This window comes from Falco rusticolus, chromosome 9 (assembly GCF_015220075.1).
Source record: "Falco rusticolus isolate bFalRus1 chromosome 9, bFalRus1.pri, whole genome shotgun sequence".
NCBI lineage: Eukaryota > Metazoa > Chordata > Aves > Falconiformes > Falconidae > Falco > Falco rusticolus.
Genome location: NC_051195.1, coordinates 39,285,428 through 39,304,467, shown reverse-complemented (window position 1 = coordinate 39,304,467; position 19,040 = coordinate 39,285,428). Strand labels below are relative to the sequence as shown.

Here is a 19,040-nt window from a genome sequence, read left to right as displayed (position 1 = left end):
TAAATAGAACTATTTTCATAGATTTATTTGAAAAATACTTACAAAAAGCAAGTATGTTTGACACTAAAATAGTTAAACTTATTCTGTGTTTACATTGGTGTAATTAAGCGTGCAGCATTAACAGTCTTTTCTGTTTGAAGCATTGTTAGTTTGCCTTAAGGAAGTGGGGAAAATTCTGGTTTACTAATGAACAATGTCTCCCTGCCACTTCCTCAGCAGCAACTACAGCTGTGATCTCCGCCTGAGATCTCAGCACACTGTAAAACTGGGTTTGCTTTACTAACTGCCACCCTGCCAAGTACAGATTTACTGGAACCTGGAAGGTGCGTCAGTTGGGCTTTTTCCCCTAGGAAGGAACAGGAAAGAGGAAGGACAGGAAAAACAAAAGGATTGGGGTTTTATTGTGAAGAATTTACCAAAGCTGCATTTGATGAAAAAGAAGTCCTTAAAAACGTCCTTTTGTTAGTGGCCGTCCTCCTTCAAAACATGCACATACTTCCGAACTTACCCGTAAACCAAATCCCCTGAAGCTCACCATTCCTATAGCACTTTTTTGCTAGGAGAGGCCAGGACTAGAATATCTAAGGTTCCCCATCCAGACAGCAGTTCAGTAGTGTCAGAAATGAAATACAGTGCAATTAGTTTCCACATACTGTATAGCTACATTTTAAGACAAAACTGGCACAGATACTGATGGAAAGAGTTTGCTGTCTCCATGTAATCCACGCTCTGGCAACAGCTATAGTCTGTTTGCAGCGTGGTTTATTAGGGCACACGGAGTGGACAGGATCTCACCAGCCATTATTTTGCATGGTGCCAGCAGCTGCTGCTGCTCGAGCCAGCATATTTCTGTGTGCCTCCGAAGCAGAAGAAAAAGTCCCATCCATCACATGCACTGGCAGCATTCGCCTTCTGCCAGGCTGAGGCGTGTAGCTGTTCTGTCGCCAGTCGTCTTCTGGGGGCATATCGACTCTCCTTGGACCTGGAGCCTTAGCGCAAGAAGGAGGCACAGGACAACCTTGAGAGGCACCAGGATCCCAAGAAGGCTCACGTGGTGTTCTTAAAGTGCTGTAGTCTGTGCTGGCTGGCAGCCTGCAACTGATGGCATACGATTCATGCATCTGATGTTGTAAAGGCTGCTGGAGGAAACCTTCCTGTAAACTCTTGCCTGGCTGGCCAGCATGTTTCCCCCAAAGCGTCGTTCGTTTATCCGGTAACGTGGCTGTTTGCCTGGCAGGGTAGCTCGCGTTCAGCCAACGGCCAGAGACACTCGATGCTCCACCTCCTAAATGCAGATTAACAAGAGGCTTTTGCCCCTGGGAGAGGGTGCCTTTGGGTGCACAAGGGAGACTCCCACAGCTCAGTGCCACACCGGGGTAGTCTTCACCTTGGAAAGCTTCACCCCTGTCAGGCACAACCAAAAGCTTTTGGATGATGTTGTTCTGATCTCCTGAGAAGTGGGAGAAAGAAGAAAAAAAAAAAAAAAAAAAGGTTTGTTTAGTTATATTTTTCCATTTTATCCTCTCAGAACTTTCAGCTGTGGCCAACAGGTGACAGAAGAAAAACTAAATGTCTACTACATCCAGTTACTGTTGACACGCAATTCTGAATAAAAGCTAGCTGTACCCTTTCTAGCATTCACTTCTCTCATTGCATTTCCTCCTTGTCCTACCACAGCTGCTGTCACAGACTTAAGATTTTTTTACTAGCCCCTTGTGTCATCAAGGAGAAGCCCAACAAAATATTTCAAGGCTGACAGACCAAACTGGTTTTGATGGTTGCCACAGGGAAAGTAACTCTCATGCAGGAACTGGTTATTTCCATTGGCACAACTACATGTGTGATAGCTTGTGGAAGACCTCTCATACATGTCAACAAGGTGTTGGATCTAACTGCTACTTTTACACTGAAGAAAACTACTCACAAAAACATCAATACGATTTTACTCAATGTTGTCATAATGTTTCCATAAAGATTATTCCTTTTTGTTACGTCCACTTCGCACAGAATCACAGAACAACTCAAAAGGGCAGAGGAGAACAACAACATGATTCATCCTTCCAGATTTCTCGAGGAATTCGGGCAGATGGTGAAACAACATCATGAAAGACAAAAATCTGAAGAGTTGTTTTTCAGCAGTATTTCTGATCACGAAGGAGGATGAAAAGTCCTGTGATTACCTGACGGTTTACGTGCCTTGCCCACCATGCTGGGCATCAGTACATCATGGGGTAGGTGCTGCACCTGGTTTGGGTTGTGCTGGGGATCAAAGGGAAACACAGGAGGATCATGGGGGAAAGGAAGGGAAGTGGAGCTGGAAGAACGGTGGCTGGTGTCCACTGGCATTTTCCTCATATTTGGTGCTTCCTTTTATAAAATGAGAAAGGAGAAAAGAACATAAAATGATGAGTAAACACAAAGCTGGGTTGAATCAAGCAAAGACAGTGTTGATCCAAGGAAAGGAATGAGTCACTAGAAGAAAAACATGCATCTGTACATGAAAAAGAAACACAAATACAAATTGCATCAATCCAGTAAGGCTCTTATTACAGTGGCGGGCTACTCAGGAGGATCACTTGACAGGAAATATACCAAGGAGAAAAAGCCAAAATGAACACAAACTACACATTGGTTCATAAATGGAATCCAGAGAATGACAGCAAGCCAGCCAGCATGGAACCACCATGCTACACAAGCCATGAAATAAAGAAGGGTATTGCTGATCCTTCCTTCCTGTTTCCTAGGCAGGCTTTACTGAAAGCTCTGATTCCAGACTGAACAGATTTACCTGTTGCAGCTGAAGTATTTACCACCGCTGTACCACTTCCCTCTCTTAGGAGGTACCTATCTCAAAGCAGGGATGGCCGCACGGCATGATAACAAACCATCACCGACCTGAGCCCGGTGACAGATGGCTATGCTCTTGGCTGCTTCTGTAGTGGGAATAAAAACCTCCAGCAGAGAGCGGGAAGGTCTTGGACAGCTAGAGGCTTTTAATTGCTTCTGCCAACACCTCCAGGTATGTGTTAAAGCCCTCAACTAAAAAAGCATGCTGGAGGAGCAAAAGCTGAGAAGCTGACCTATTCTTAGCTAATGGTACACAGCAGAAACAGAATCAAACCAACCAGTCCAAATAACTGATTTTGCAATTGAGACTCTTCTACACTTCCTATGCAGTTAATTTCAAATCAAAACTTAAGCACAGTTTGCAAAAAAATTCAAGCCAAGCCACGCCAAAATTTGCCATTATATCTGGCTGGCTATGTTGCCAAACACTAACAATAATCTGTTACTGTTTTCCTCACTGGCAGTTTTAACTTGTACCTAAAACTACTTAACAGAGATAACAAAGGAAAAAAAAAACCCAATCTGTTTTTAATTACTTCCTGTATGTAACTGACTGCATGTTATGTACCAAGTCTTGAACTGTCTCTTCTTTACGCTTACTTTTACCTTCTAAAAGTGCTACCTGCTGAATATATCCACAAGATAGCAGAAACTTTCACATGGTTAGTGTTGTCTTTTTAAAATTATAGGTGTATAAGAAGCTTTCTTGAAAATACTCTAAGCTGAAGAAACTGTTTATACTGGATGTCTTTGTGTACTGACAAGTGGTATTAGCTCACATGCTTACCAGCTGCAGCAGGTACTACTCTGCAATGACTCTTGAAGAAGATGGCTTTTTTCCTTAAATAAAAGCTCATCCTTCTTCCAGAAAGAGGACAAAAGTTCACAAAGACAAGCTTTCATCACAGCTTATTATTCAGTTGTCTGCCATCTTGTTTGTTAACTACTAAATGCAGACAGAGAAAACAGCAACCCTACACACAGATGATGGCTCTTTGGAAACCTGCACACCATTCTACTTACAAAACTGTGAGAAGAGACCAAGGTCTCTTCTCTGTTTGAGATGACTGTCCCACTGAGGCTGCGAGCAATGCGACGGAAATTCTCTGCACTGTACATTTCCTCCTCTTCTGGTTCCCGGCTACGTTCTCTGGTATATGTGACCTGCAGACAATAGCACACATTTCAGAAAAGCTTCTCCATGATCTTAATTTTGTATAATAATTATAGAGAAGCGATCATTATAAATGTAACAGACTATGTTGCGATGACATTCCATGACCTTTTCTTCATTCAGGTACTACCTCAAAAACCTAAAGCAAATGGGTCTGTTTGGATCCGGTGATTAAAAACATCGCTCGTTATAGTCTTTCTTTAGTAAATATACACTGATTGTGTAAGTGAGATTCACTCTTTTATAGCTATCTAAAGCCAGGACAAAAAGTCTCTACTGGGATGAATCTACCTAAAGGACTGACTGCTGCAACAGGCATCACTGGCCCTGTGTGCAGCTGACAGCCATCCTATAACAAACTACTACAGCCTTCTCATAACCAAAAAAGCCCCACCTAGTATTATCTCATGAGGGCTGGAAGCTTGATAATCTTACCAGGAGAAATGATTATTCCTTCCTTCTTTTCCTCTCTTCTATATAAGCAAGACCATTTAAGCTCCCTTTAATGATGGAAGTACTATAGGAAATGTCATTTCCCCTTGAAAATACTTGTATGTTTTCATGTACAGGCACTGATATGTAACTACCTACCAGTTATTTAAACAGTTTCTCCCCAGAAAAGTAAGAAGAAAAAGCATCTTCTCCCATTCTAAGGAGACTAACTCTCAACTGTAGCAAATACCATATTATCCCCCAACGTCAAAATATGCAGTGACACTGTTAAAAAAACCCCAAAAATAGTCTGTGCCCCCTGCAAGTGGTAACATCAAGAAGCAGTTATGGTAAGTTGTGATACAAGGCAGCTCACATCAGTATGTTCAAAGAGACTAGATCTTACAAGTCTTCAGGGGTATGTTCCTCAAAGTCAGAATTTAGATAATTTGATTGCATGCAAACTGCATGTAGCATAAGTCACTCACTTTTTAGCCAATTAATCCTGAGTTAGACTGCACTTAAAATTCTCTATAACATTAGTATCAATGACCCCAGTACCTTTTTCATAACATATTCCACTTCTCCCATTTTTTTCACTAGCACAGGCCAAGCTCTTCCCACTTTAGCACATCTTAAGCAACAACACATCACCTTGGAGACAGAAGAGACAGTGGATCCACACAGACTGCGCTCGATCTCTGCTGTCGGGGTTTTCGACAGACCCATGCCAGCTGTAGCATACAGCTTCCTCGCATTCAGGTTTGCGGAGACTGGGAAGGAAAATGCTATGGTTAAATTCAATGCTTGATTGCATGTTCTGGCACACATCTGACTCCAGCAGTGACAAGTGGACTGCACACACAGAACAAGAAGCCCTCAGAGATCCTCTGAACATTAACACAGAAGCTAACTCCCAACATTTCAAGGGGAGACAGTCCATCAGGACACTCATGCCTGCTTCGCGCGCCTTTTTGCAGGTTCTGGGGAGCAGTTATTTGCACTATTTAAGAGTTAAACAATTTTAACTGCACACCGGCACTTGCTTGAGGCAGAGGTGAGATAGTTTAGGGGGCCTAAAGGGACAGAAAATCAGCTACAAGGAGCAAGTTACCTAAAGTTACTTGGGATAAACAAGACTCATCAGCTTTAAGTTCCCCACACATTCACCTGCTTGTTCCCACCCAATGCTACAGTTTGTCAGCCATTTGTTGTGCTGGTTAAACAGTTAAAAGTGTTATTTTTAACTAAGATTGCTACCATTACTTCACTTCAGTGCCATCCCCACCAACCAGTTATAATTCTAAAATTTCTCATGGAGTAATAGGCAGCTCAATGGCCTAATCAAAATGCTCACAGGGAATCTCTCTATAAGGGAATAAAGGTGATGTGCTGGTAACGACACCTTTTCTGCATTTCTGGCATTGGAGGATCAGGTCTTTGCTTTAACCTCTGTTGTAAAGCTTCAGGGATGAAACAGAGGCATTTTCACCATGATTCTGAATGCAAAGGTCTGACAAAACCAGTTGATATGGGGCAGAACGCTTAAGCAGCATTTGCAAATGAATAGGTAATCCAAGTTAAAAGTGAGAAAGACCTGTCCTAGACCCACTCTAGTGATTTTCCTCCAGTTCATCACAGTAGATGCACTGGTTCTAACTTTTTGGTTCTATACAGAATTTGCAGAACTTAGGAAGAAACACCTGAATGTCACAGCAAACCAGAAGTAAAGACCTCAAACACAAACTTCACTTCAGAAGAATACCCATATGCCATATCCTTCATCCACGTCATGGGAAAACAGGCAAGAAAAGTGTCAGAATAAGAAACAGGGCATTTGATGACAGAACTCTGAAGGTCCAGCTAACACTAAGGCAACTGGGCTTTATCCTGCTGGATTTCTATAAAGAGCTTCCAAAATCAGTAAGCTAAGCAGGAACACATAAGACCTTCTGATTCAAGTGCATGCAAGAGAGTATCTGACAAGGTTGCGAGTTAAGATCTTGCCTAACTGAAAGAAAACCAAAAGGACAACAAATGGGAAATGGCCACCTTCGGATGTGCCAACTGGTCTGTCCGTGGACTGCAACACAAGAGTTTCAGAGAAAACCTGAGCTGAATAAAAACCTGCTCAAAGAGTTTACTGCCGTATTCAACTCTGGTCACTGGCCAGGCTTTACTTGTCAGGAACGATGGAGGCTCCACCTCCATGGATGCAGGGCAAAGGAAAACCTGCCTTGTGTGTGTATGGCAATATATCTCTCACATATATCTATACCTATAATCACTTTAGTATCCATCAAGTTTCAGGCTGCTTTGTGTTTAACCAGAAAATTCATAACTCTAATGCTGTAGCATGGATTATAAAGAAATGTGCTTCACTTGTGCTAAACAGAGAATCAAGGCTGCCCTATCTCATGCACGAGATTAGATCAGCTTAAGTGGAACCAGACTGCTGTCATCAGACTCTAATTGAATGTCTCTAGCAACAGCTGGATGTTCTCACCAACAGCAACAGAATCTGTTTGTTTTCTTTCAGCACCAGCTAAGCCACAAGGTCTCAAGGATTTTAGTGCATACCATGTCCTCCCAGTGCTGCTTTCACACATAATTTTCCAGAACTTAAAGCAGGCAGTCCTTAGCAAATCACACCTTCAACTCTCACCAATCTGGAAACACTTTTTGAAAGTTATTCCCCTCAGCCAGGTACAGACTACATTCTCAAATACAATACAATCAGTTAAAATTCACAAATGTGGAGAACATTAACTTCAGGCATAGAAACAGTTTAATAAATTCCAAGGGTGATGCAGGACTTTCAAACAGCAAAATTCAGCAGCCTGACCTCAGCAGCTAGCTCCCTACTTGAGAACAGGATCAATTATTTCCGTGTTTCTCTTAACAGATGTTGCTCTCCGTTTGCCAAGACCAACAGCTACCCTGCAGCCTCCCCAGGCAGTGCTACTGCACTGCTTCTCCACCGAGTTAGGACATTTTCAGAGTCCACAACCTGAATCTTTCTGCATCTGTACACAAATTCATGCCCATTTAACTAAACCGACTGGAAAAATGTCTCTTCACCTACATTGGAGTACACAGGCAGGTCAACCAAGAAAAACAGCTGCATCGTTCTTACCTGATTGGTCAAATGGATACCTAGCACTGTCCTGTCTTCCCAAGAAAGGCCTAGCGGCCTGAGATGCCTGCAGACTAGTCTGATAGAGGGATTCCAGTTCTGAGAGCTCCTGTTCTGTGTCTTGATTCCACTGTGGATGCAGATGCACTGGGATCCTGCTCAAGTCATCTCCAACTGCTCTCTGATCAGAAAGGGCTGGACTCCTCCCAGGTACAGGAAGCCATTCAGCATTCTTATTAGCCTTCTGAGAACTGTAATACCTAGTAACATTATCCACCCAACGGTCCACAGGCATAGAGGCAACCATGCTACTAGTAGCTCCATCATCCACCTGTTTCATTCCTCCATCATGACAGTGCCTTTCCAGGTAGGGTGCAGGGTCTGCTATATTCTGTCCACCTCTTCTACACAGTTCTTCACTGTGAGAACAAATACTCTTAGAAGCAACATGTTGGGCACTAAAACCCTCCAAAGAAACTACCCCGTCCCTAATATCCACAGTTGAGTGCAATTTTTCAGAAGACTGGTTTTTGTTTTCTTGGTTTTGATGGATTAGCTGTCTGTAACCAGAGGATGAAGGGTTGATGAAAGATTGTTGTGTTAACTTTGCAGACTTCTCATCCTGACACACTGCAGCAATCCAGCCTTTTTCATGAGTACCTTTTGTCTGGGAGACTGCATGCATTTTCTGAAACTGCTCTGCCAAGGAGCGAACATGTCCCTTTGTACTAAAAGCCTCAGATTTGTAACCTTCTGCTGTGCCACATTCATCCTGTGAGGGTAATAAAATCTCATGGCTGTTTGCTCTGGAGTATTTATTTGTTTTCTGTAAAGGATCCAAGGAGCACTGCTGTGTAGGGGATGAAGTTGAAGGGGTCATTGCATGATAAGCCCCTAAATGATCAATGCTGGGCTGCACTGGAGAGCTTGCAAGTTTGGAACAAGGACTGTGCTGGCTGTCCTTTTCAGGAGATGCTGCTTGTAGTGGATGTGGACAGGGAAACAGTGTAGGCAAAGAGCCAGAGTTTACTGTGTTAGCCTTGGATTTGTACTGAGGTGTGAGAACAGGCGTTATGTTATGAACCTCTTCTAACTTGCTGCTACTGCAGCATTCCCTATAGTCTTTTGGCCCTGCGGCTGTGGTGTCAGCAAATTCCACGCTATGGTGGGCATCACTCTCAGTTCTCGCAGACCTCTCTGCCAACCCTTGCCTATAGGGAAAAGGGGGAACTTGGTCATGAAAATCAGCAGAAGCAGACTGGAAGTTTGGAGAGATCCTGTTGGATGGACTGCTTTCAGAAGGGGGCAAGGAGGAAGACTCTGGATATAATGATGAGTGCAATTCATGGCAGGAAGCAGGTGGGTGGAAGAAAGAACTGGACCCAAATTCCACTTCTTTGTTGGGTTCCAGTGGTACCTCCTGGCTCAGCAGTACTTGGAGCGGGCCAGTCTGTTCACTAAAACACACAGAAGGGTAAATGATTAGCAGTAGTCATTGCTTATGTTTATCCCTAGGGTACAGAACTTGCACTAGGTGACATATACCTCAACACACTTCCCTTTGCTAACTGTATGCTGATGAAGACTTCGTTAATTCTGTAGATACATACATGTTAGTCCTTTCTTCTAACCCTGATTACCTACAATAACTGATCTGAATCCATTTCCTATTTTTTAAAGAGTATTTTGCTACAGTTAGGCTCTATATAAAGTATTCTTGTACAGCAGCCTAGGCACTTTAACCAGCAGACTGAGCGTGTAGGTAGGGATAACTGTAAGAATAGTAAAAATAGCATTTATATAAAATAAAACAACTGTTTCCAACATTAACACCGTAGATACTTTTTTAAATTACTTTGGACACGTTCATGATCTGAACATGAACTGACAATACTTCCATAAGGTCCCCTCTCTCCAGGCAACTTCATGAAGAATGACTTGACAAATGGAAGGAACAGGTCAAAATTTCTGTCATGTCATCTTTGTATTCTGATCTTTGAGATATTTATCCAACACATTAAATAATAGTTACACGTTTAACTTTATTTTGTAATAATCTGTATTTTAAGTATACTTCTAAAAAAATAAAATGTATTCTTTTATATACCTATGCAAGACAATTATATCCTCAGGTCATACATGCCCTTGGCACTTTTCTGCATTTAGTTAGCATTTTAATATGCAGACAGAAAAAGCAGTACCAAGTCCACGTGCCCGTGAGAAAATGACAAGCTACAAACAACTCCAACAGAAACCTTAAGGGAACTGCAACATCATTGCTTTGTTTCCTTCCTGAGATGCACAGAATGAAAGTTATCATGAAGATCTAGTTGATATGTGAAGCAGAATGACCTTCTCTGTGAGTAATCGTAAACTTTGTGCTGCCTACAGTGCTGTTTATATCAAAGCAAGAGTACAGAACTCTGGTTATGAATAGATTCTGTTCATTGGCTGCAATATTAACGTTTGGTGGGATAGAACTTTTTGCAAAAGTAATGTTCTTTTCACAGAGCAGCAGTGATCAAGTTCAGCATTAACAAAATCAGTTTAGAAAAGTTCCTTTCTTTCATTTTCTTAGAATCTGTCAAAATGCATAAACTGGGGCTCTGCACTTCTGTAAAATAAGATATAATGGACTCCTGATTGACAAAAAGATCAGCCCTCATTACATATAATTCTGCTACTGCAGGAAAAGAAAAGAACATTATGAACTATAGCCTGGCAGGTGCCCAAAATAACTGAGTTTTAGTATATAGCTCTATGTGAAATTTTAAAAAAAGGAAAAGAGAAAAAGGATTCTCATCTGATACTCCATCTAAGCTTCTGATAATATAATATGTAAGAAAGGGGAGATGGAAGAAAAGTAACTGTTCAAGAAACAGCCTAGAAATTGGATAAGGATGGTCTAGTGCTAGGAGGGAATGGCATGGGAAGAAGGATTAAGCTGCATGCTGAAGAGGGTAGGAAGAAAGGATCAGTTACAGCAGAGTTAATTATGCTATAGTTAAAGTCAGTATGGAAGAAGGAATCATGAAGAGACACTGAGGCGGCTGCTAATCCAGGCTACAGGATGCTGGCAAGCACAGAAAGAAAATGAAGAATGACAGAGCATCAGGGAGAGTAGTCAAGGTGACAGGATCAGGATCTGGATCCACGAGTTGTACCAGTGCACCACTAGAGAAGTGGACTAGAAAGAAAAGATCAGCATACTTGACACTTTTCAAACTACAGAGCACTAAAACACACTGGGGTTGCTGTTCCCAACATAAAAGCAATTATAATAAGATTTTTACTGTAGTACACACTTTTACTGACAGAGTCCTGAAACTGCTCCTGATCATGAACAATTGCATGTTTCATCCTAACACGTACCCCCTTTTTTAGCCAGGTGGTTGTCTGCTGTATTCTTTCCCTTGGTGCATAAAACATGGATGCTGCCAGGAACTGACTGCTACAGTTCTCTGTCACAGATCACATTTTGAACACGTGCACATCAAACTGTTCTATAAAGACTGGGGCGGGAGGGCTGGGGTGGGAAAGGGGGTAGCTGACCATCTTACAATAGGGTTAAACCTAAAGAAGGAAGGAATAGGGAGCAACACTGTACGATTTTGACTATCCAGGGGAGTATAAATAGTTTGTTATTTCTTTCCAGACCGCACTGCTCATAGACGCAGCTCAGATCTGGGTCTAGGTGATATACTTGGACTACCTTGTAGACTGGGCCATGGTGCCACCCTGCGGTGCGTGGCAGGTTGGCGGCGGCAGCGGCTGCGATGGCTGTTGGTGCTGCATGCGATCCTGGAGGCTCCGGGCTTTTCGGATACTGATTTGCAGCTTCTTATCGACTAGGGCTCTGCTGTGAGTGCTAGCGCTGGCATCATGCATGGCAAGTCTTAGTTTAGCTAAAATGCAAAAGAAAACATAGCAGAAAACAAACAGAAAAAAGGAATAAAATTGAAAAAGAAAAAAAAAAAGAAAAAAGATGCAGCAAGAACATAAAACATGGACCATGCAAATACTGCCACAGAGGAGTTCACAAGGGATGCTATTGTTTCCATTAATGCACATTCAGCTTAGCCAGGTGTCCAAACACATTAATTGAAACTAAACCAAAATAAAGTAAAAAAAAATAAAAATTCTCCATGTTTTAGCCCAACTTCTCAACCCCTTCACAGAGGCTCTTTCCAAACCTACCACAATGATGCTTCATTCTGTCATCTACCTTTCTCCTGTATCCTCCATACCTGGGACTCCCTTTATGTGCAGGAATACCCAGCTGGGATTTGAGATTCAGCGTGTAACTTGCTGGAATGGAAGCTAACAGAGCTATCACAACTGCTGTATGCTGCGCCCCTTATTCTGCAGTCCGTAAGAGCCCATTTCTAAATGCAAATGCACAGGAGCTACCCGCTCTGCCTGCAGCCATTCTATACAGACAGAGGGGAGCATGGGGTGAGAGAGCCAGCCAGTCATAATGGAAAAAGACCGAAAATAAAATGAAATCACATAGCACACATTCTCAAAGGTCACAATGCATTTAAGCACTTCAGTGTCCTAATGCTTTTTTGCTTCATGGAAGTCAGGCACAGCACAGGTCATTTCTGTTAATCCAGAGGACTCGAGAGGGGGCTGCCATTTTCTTCCTGTGCTACAACCTCCGTGAGAAGCAGGGGAGTTTAATGCCCTTCATAATGTGGCCTGAGGATGGGGAAAAATAGTTAAGTGAGGACCAAGTGGCAGGGGGAGTTACCTACTAGGTGCTTGCTGAAACTCACCATTTAGCACCAAAAAAGGCACAGCAGCACCCCAATGCTGTTCCTGCCATAGCGCTGGAGAGAACAACAAAAATGGATGCAAACTTGGAAAAAACAGAGATGAAGAGGAACAGGCCTAAAACCCCCCAAAGGGAATACTTTTAAAAAGGAAAGGTTCTGTCTCCCTGCACGTTCCTAAAGAGCAGCTGAATCCCCGTATTACTACCTGACCATTTAATGCGACTCAATGTTTTAGACTTTTTTTCTATCATATTAGTAAACTGTCAAAAGCGCAATAGCTCAGGTGGTTAGAGTTACTTACATATAGCTTCGTTACAGAGAGCCAAAGCTGCAGCACAATCCCCCTTCTGCTCCTGATTCAGTGACTCTTCAAAGATTGAGTCTGCCTCCTGCATCGACTTCTCAAAGCCATCACTCCTCCCTGCAATGGGCAGCACCCTTCATTTTGGTTTCATTCATTGCAGAACCCTCACTTACCCTCATCCCATTCATGATTGCCAAGTTCTTCCACAGAGTCTTGCAGAGGCTGCACATATCCCAGACCACACCGCCTAACCTTCCCTAAGCAGAAGTATGACTTGAGCACCCTGATGTGCTTGACATCCACACAATAAAACAATGCGAACCAGATATTTTCCCTCAAATTCTGTTTACTTGAGAGTAACTTGTACTTGAGAGAGTTGTACTGGCTTATTGTATTATTTTCAACAGTCTGAATCCGAACAAAAGATGGTACAGACATATCACAGAGTCCGTTCAGATGACTTCTGTCAAGTAGGAATTAATCTAAATTTAGAGCTAAATCTAAACCAAAACATATCAGCAAAATAAATACAGCAGGTCAGGGCTTTCCTTTGTTAGGCCCCCTGCCAAAAATCATGTCTCTTGTTCAGATATCAAATTACTTCCATACAAAATGGAAATAAATCAAAACTGAGATGTCTGTGGAACAAAACTCAGACTTGAGTGTGAGTGTAAATGCCTGCATGAAATACTTCTACAAACACGTGTTCAGTGCATACACTCAACTGCTGAAAGAGACATTCGGAATACAAAACTCAACAGTCTTGCAGCTTTAGCAGGAAAAACACAGGTTTAAGAAGCTGAGAAAAAAGGGACAATTGACAAGATTTCTTTTTGCAACAATTTAGAAAACAGCCCTAGTGAAGAGAAGGATATATTATCCTTGGACACAAAAAAGAAGGATGTAACACTGTGTCCTGGCATCAGAACATCCAGTTCCAAGAGGAGGAAATGCCCATTTGGTGTCACCTATTTGGCACTATGCAAGTTATACACCAAAACATACACATTCAAATGAGGGAGGGAAAAAGAGAAAATAAAACTTGACTTTTTGTTTTGTTTAGGGGTGTGTTGTTTTTTTTAATGGAACATCTCTCTCGTTGTGGTAGAGAACATAAGTATCTTTATCAGCCAACAATAAATGTTTTCTCAACTTGCGGAACATATGCTATGGCCTGGCCTGCTCCCCAACACTCGTGCACAGATGCAAACACAAACTCTCTTATACTGTAAATGCCAAAGAACTCACATGAAAAGCAGATACTGCAGAGAGAAGTGAAAGTTGTTAGAGCAGCGAGTTAATCAAGCAGCACATTCAGTTTCACAATCAAGGCTACTGAAGCTTGTAATCAAGGCCGGTATACTAAAGTTAGCTTTCTTTGCATGAATTTAGCAGTTTACTTGAGGGGAAAATGAGTCACAAGTGTTCTGGAGTTCCGCATATACAAGCAAGCCTTCCAGGCAGTCAAGCAGTCTGTTAATATTAAGCTATTATATTACCTCTCTGACTGGGGTGGAGAAAGATTTAAAAGGAACAAACAAAAACTTTCCCAGATCTCAATTCAATGCCTGTAAACTCCTCAAACATTCTACTGAAGTCTTTTTTGATTAAGCATGAACCTAGTTTACTTCCTTTGTAACAAGGCAAAGCTAAACAATTTTTGCTTCCACCAACTAATACAACAAGATATCAAAGAGGGGTAATGTCTTGGAAAATATGCTATTTTCTTTCGGGTATGAGAAGCAGCCAACACAATATCTTCATGCTCAACAGAGGTTTACTTTTCAATTTTTGCATCACTAACTTTTACGTTACATAAGTAAACACTGACACTAATAAAAAAAGATATCCGTCTACTCTGTACATCAGAATTTTTCACCTGGTTACTGGCAAATCACAGCAGGACCGTAAAGAATAAGTGACTCACTGATGGTCAACAAAGTTATAAAAACATTCCCAGAGTCAGACATTCTCATAGAGATCATATTTTTCAGCTGCCATTGGCACAGTGACATTCTGGCTGCTAAGCAGTTGGCACGGCTGTAGGCTGCAGAGCACAGGCTGTACTGTGCCCAGAGCTGGCACTGCTGGGGGTGCGCCTCTCCTTCCTCTGTCCTGTAGCAGCACACCAGCACCTCAACTCTTACCTACAACACGTCTGAGCAAGCAGCATTGGGTTGCCAGGAGGCCTGGCAATGCAGGAAGCCACAGCAGGTTTCCCCAGTCATGCATGCATTTGTGGGAACAGTGCCTAGGTGTTCACTACACCTGCCCTGCCCACCAACAACCCCCTGTGAAACACTCTACAGGCTTCTGGCTTCACTCTCGACTGGGTCAGTGCACTTCATCCCACCTTCTCCCTGACTCCCCTTACTGCCTGATGGAGATTGAGGGCTAAAACAAAGGTGTTACACGTGAAACCTGTCATTAGGTTCCCTCTGCTGCAACTCCATTGTTCCAATTAAACTGCTGCTGCTGCCATCCCCTGCCAGAAACATGAGTCACGGAAAAGACAATCAAACTTAGGATTTGGCTTCTAAAAATTTTTTTTTCAAATCTTTTTCCTTAAAGAGAAGATATATAAACTAAACCCAGCTCACATTTTCAACTAGATCCAGCTTAGGCCTGCCACAGTACTTGTTCCCACACCTGCACTATGGCTGCACAGCTGGGCAGGGAGAAAGAGTGGGAAGTACAAGGGCAGGAACAAGCAGAACTGTTTAGGGCAGTGATGCTACCAGAAACAATCAGAAACAACACCATGGCCTAAATGAATGCTATGCAGCGAGTGGACCTGAGGTGTCTGAAAGGCACAAACAGCCCTGCTCACTCCAAGATGCTGGTTGAAGACTTACCTACTTCTAGATATCAATGTTGGCAATGGTGCGTAGCACCATAACAATGGAAAGGTGCAAATACATTACACAGACCTCTGCATTACTTTGTTGTCTCATTTAAGAAGGAATTTGGTCAAAATATCAAACACAGGTTTTTTGCATCCTACAGGTTTGAAATTGATAGTCTTTCATTAACTGAAGGTACAGAATTGTAACAGAGCGGAAGAGAGAGACACTTACAAGAGGAAATTCAGTTCAAAGGTTCAGAAAACTTCAGCACTACAGTCTTGCAAAATATACTGCATTCAAAAAGTTACCCTGATTCTGCAGTTCATCTAGATCCATGAACCTGCTGGGACGGGGATTAAAGCCCATTGCTGCCTCCATTTCCTTTTCTCTCTTTCGGCGCAGTTCTTGTTCATGTGCTCTCCTTGCCACCTCCTCTTGCAATTCATCCAGTTCACTTTTTAAAGGGACAAACATCTCCCCACCTTCAAAAAAAAAAAAAAAAGAAAAAAAAACACCCAACCCCCAAAATAATTAAAATCCCCAAACTTTTTTTATAGCAAAATCTCTTAAAGTATCCCTTAAAAACCACAGAAATAATAAAGAGGAATACAATTAACATTAGAAAATAACAGACTGACCAAGCAAAGACCACAGAATTTCAGATCACAAATTTTGCTTTGTTAAATTTTACTTTTAAAACCCTGCACAAGTCACTTGGTTTCCAGCTGCCTTCTCTGTGTCAGTGACTGGTAGAAATGCTCCAGTATTGCTTCAAGCTCCCCTGCACCACAGCCTATCCCTGGATTCACTGACCCAAGAAACAGCAACTGGAACAGAAAGAATCATTGGAAGAGATAACCCTAAACTGATGCTGAAACCTTTAGGCTTCTTACTGTGCTTATAATTTGTAAATAATGCTATGTCAAATTAACCAGATCATTAGCTTTAGTACATAAAAAGGATTCCAGCTGAGATGCTTTTCATCTAACTGCATAAGCAGATGAAAATGGGAAGAAAATAAAGCATATTGATATCCTAGTCAACACAGCAGAAATCAGTCATCATTCTCACTTCAACTATGACCTGCATTCAAGAAGCGTTTCCCCTCCTCCCTTTCCCAGACATTCCCTAGAATAAGGTATTTGCTCAGAATGATACATAATCAGAATGCATATCTGCAGAAAAGCTCAGCATTAGCCCAAACATCCTGTAAATATCCATCCTCATTTCTGACAGTTTTGGATTTTGTATAGCATTATGAGTTTGCCTCAGGACTTGTCAATCCTACTACATTATTATGAGTTATGCTTGGGAATGTACTTTCCACTGATGGTAGAGTACTGAGTTACGGGAAAGAAGAAGAAAAATACTGTTACTTTATCATTTAAGTCCATACCCAAAAAATATGCCAGAGCAACATAATCAAAGGAATATTCCAAGAAAATTTTCTGCAACCACCTTTGGTAAAATCTTGTAATTTATATCTTTTAAAACTGTGTTACATTCCTCAGTGTTTCTTCTCCCTTCCCTCATAATTTCACTGTGAACATAAACATCCAGAAAGTAAAGAACTCCAACACAAATTACCCTGCAAAACCACTGCTGCTGTAAAGTGTATCTTACCATTTCCCACGGGGCTGTTTGCCCAGCTCCCAATTGATGAAGCAGACTCCACTTCCAAGATGCTGCTACTGTGCGACTTTGGGATGTTACGCCAGGCAGGAACCAATCCACCTGCTCGCTTCGTATGAACATCCCTTCAAGAAGAGAGCAATTCTAGTTTACCATTTTACTAATCTCTCCAGAAGAAATTATAGCTACCTTTTTTTTTTTTATCATCACCTAAGTATTTTACTTGCATTTTAAAGGTTTTACCGTAAGAAAAACTTGGGAGAAACAGGGTAATAGAAAGTTAACAAGGGAGAGGATAACAACTCTATTCTCCACAAGAGTATGTAACGCGTATTAAAACTGTGGTCTGATAGCTGTTCTCAACAGATTCTTACAGCTGAAAATCTACTATTCTGGCCACAGTCTCAGCTTGTGATTTCCTGAAGCTTCCTAAGACAAGGAGAGAAACGCATTGTGCTGCCTATTTATTTTTGCATACAAATACTGCAAGTGTCTTACAAGACTTCAATGAATGCCTCAGACTGAAAATGTCCAAGATTTCTATACAAGACCATTGAATTCTCATTTTCTACAAGGCTTCTATCAAGCAATGGTTTAAACGAAACAAAAAGGTCTATGAGCCGTTCAAAGAACAAGCACAAAGTTTGATATTTTAGTTGAGTTTTTAAATCATAGACTAAGGGTAAAACTATTTCAGATGCATCATTTTAATCAACATTTCTCCTCCAACTGAACCCCATTTCTTTTCCTTCTCACTAGCAGTAAGCTATTGATACACTGACAAGAAAAGAAATCAAACTCACTCAGATTCCTATTTCCCTTCTATTTTTTCCCCTGCCCCAGTAAACCTGTACTACAATCTAGGAGCGCCATTTTGCATTTGTTTAAAAAATGTTCTACAACCTTATGTAACTACAAAAAAAGAAATCAAGACTTCAACCACTCCAAAAATGAAGTTTGTTGAAATCTACCTGTGGGTGCTTGAGCTTTCAGACAAGGGCATGTCCAGACTAACTGGGCTGTTGCTGTTGCGCTCACTGCTTTCATAACCAGACTCCATCCTCTGAATTAGACGAGGATGTTGATCCACCGTGTGATACTGGGTGCCCCGCCCTAGCACACCTCGCTTGTATCTGACATTTGACTGGTGTGATCTTGTTTCTTGAACAGCATGTTCCTTCACCTCATTCTCAATAAGCTCTTTACCTGTCAAGACAAAAGAATATAGCTTGGTAGAAGTTCCAAGCTTCAATACCAGCAAATTATCCACACACATTAGCTTCTCAACCATGCTTAAACCAGAAGCACTGTCTTTAATTTAGTGTAAAACTAGCAATACTAAGCAGAAAAAAACCCCAATATTTTCACAGCATTCCTAGTAACATTGAGCAATAATCTATTCAACGAATTTACTTTTTAATCTCTCCCCTTCAGTATAACTTACCGTATTGCCCCCCAGGTAACAATGAAGTCTGGAAAAAAACCACCCCAATCCTTTCCTCCTCATAACAATTTGTATTTGTACAAGATGATTTTACAGCATACCCAACTGTATTTCCAGTTTATATTTGTTATTGCACTCTGTCATATCTACTTCAGATGCTGCACTTTTTACATTATTTATTTTGCCATTTACAATTTCATGAGTCTAATAAAACATTTGTTCACAGAGGACAGGAGAACTTCTTTTTTTTTTTTTTAATTCTTCTTTATGGATTTCACTGCGTCTTCTCACTTGCCTCGTTTGTTCCTCTTGCTTCCTTCCCTGGAGCAGTGTTCTCCATTCACCTTCCCTACACATATCTCTTCATGCTTCTCAACTCTTTTCAGCCTTTAGGTCCTTGTACTCTGTTCATCTCTCTCTCTCTCTCTCCAAATTTCACCATCCTCA

At 41.6% G+C, this 19,040-nt stretch overlaps 1 protein-coding gene across 13 annotated transcripts in view; it reads right to left on the bottom strand.

The window, feature by feature from the left end:
* The window catches only part of USP54 (ubiquitin specific peptidase 54), a 102,440-nt gene continuing 83,400 nt past the window's right edge, over window positions 1–19,040 (bottom strand). For 10 of the 13 annotated variants that reach the window (XM_037399613.1, XM_037399611.1, XM_037399615.1 and 7 more), the window contains 10 exons: window positions 18,121–18,355; window positions 17,141–17,274; window positions 15,826–15,999; window positions 12,669–12,788; window positions 11,302–11,494; window positions 7,590–9,046; window positions 5,108–5,226; window positions 3,871–4,011; window positions 2,181–2,367; window positions 1–1,450 (listed from right to left, as the gene is read on the bottom strand). In XM_037399613.1, the coding sequence (XP_037255510.1) occupies window positions 792–1,450; window positions 2,181–2,367; window positions 3,871–4,011; window positions 5,108–5,226; window positions 7,590–9,046; window positions 11,302–11,494; window positions 12,669–12,788; window positions 15,826–15,999; window positions 17,141–17,274; window positions 18,121–18,355 (3,419 nt within the window). In that variant the 3' untranslated portion in view covers window positions 1–791. Of the gene's footprint in view, window positions 1,451–2,180; window positions 2,368–3,870; window positions 4,012–5,107; window positions 5,227–7,589; window positions 9,047–11,301; window positions 11,495–12,668; window positions 12,789–15,825; window positions 16,000–17,140; window positions 17,275–18,120; window positions 18,356–19,040 lie in introns of those variants that run through there. The other 3 variants (XM_037399621.1, XR_005106112.1, XM_037399622.1) reach the window with 3 other exon arrangements.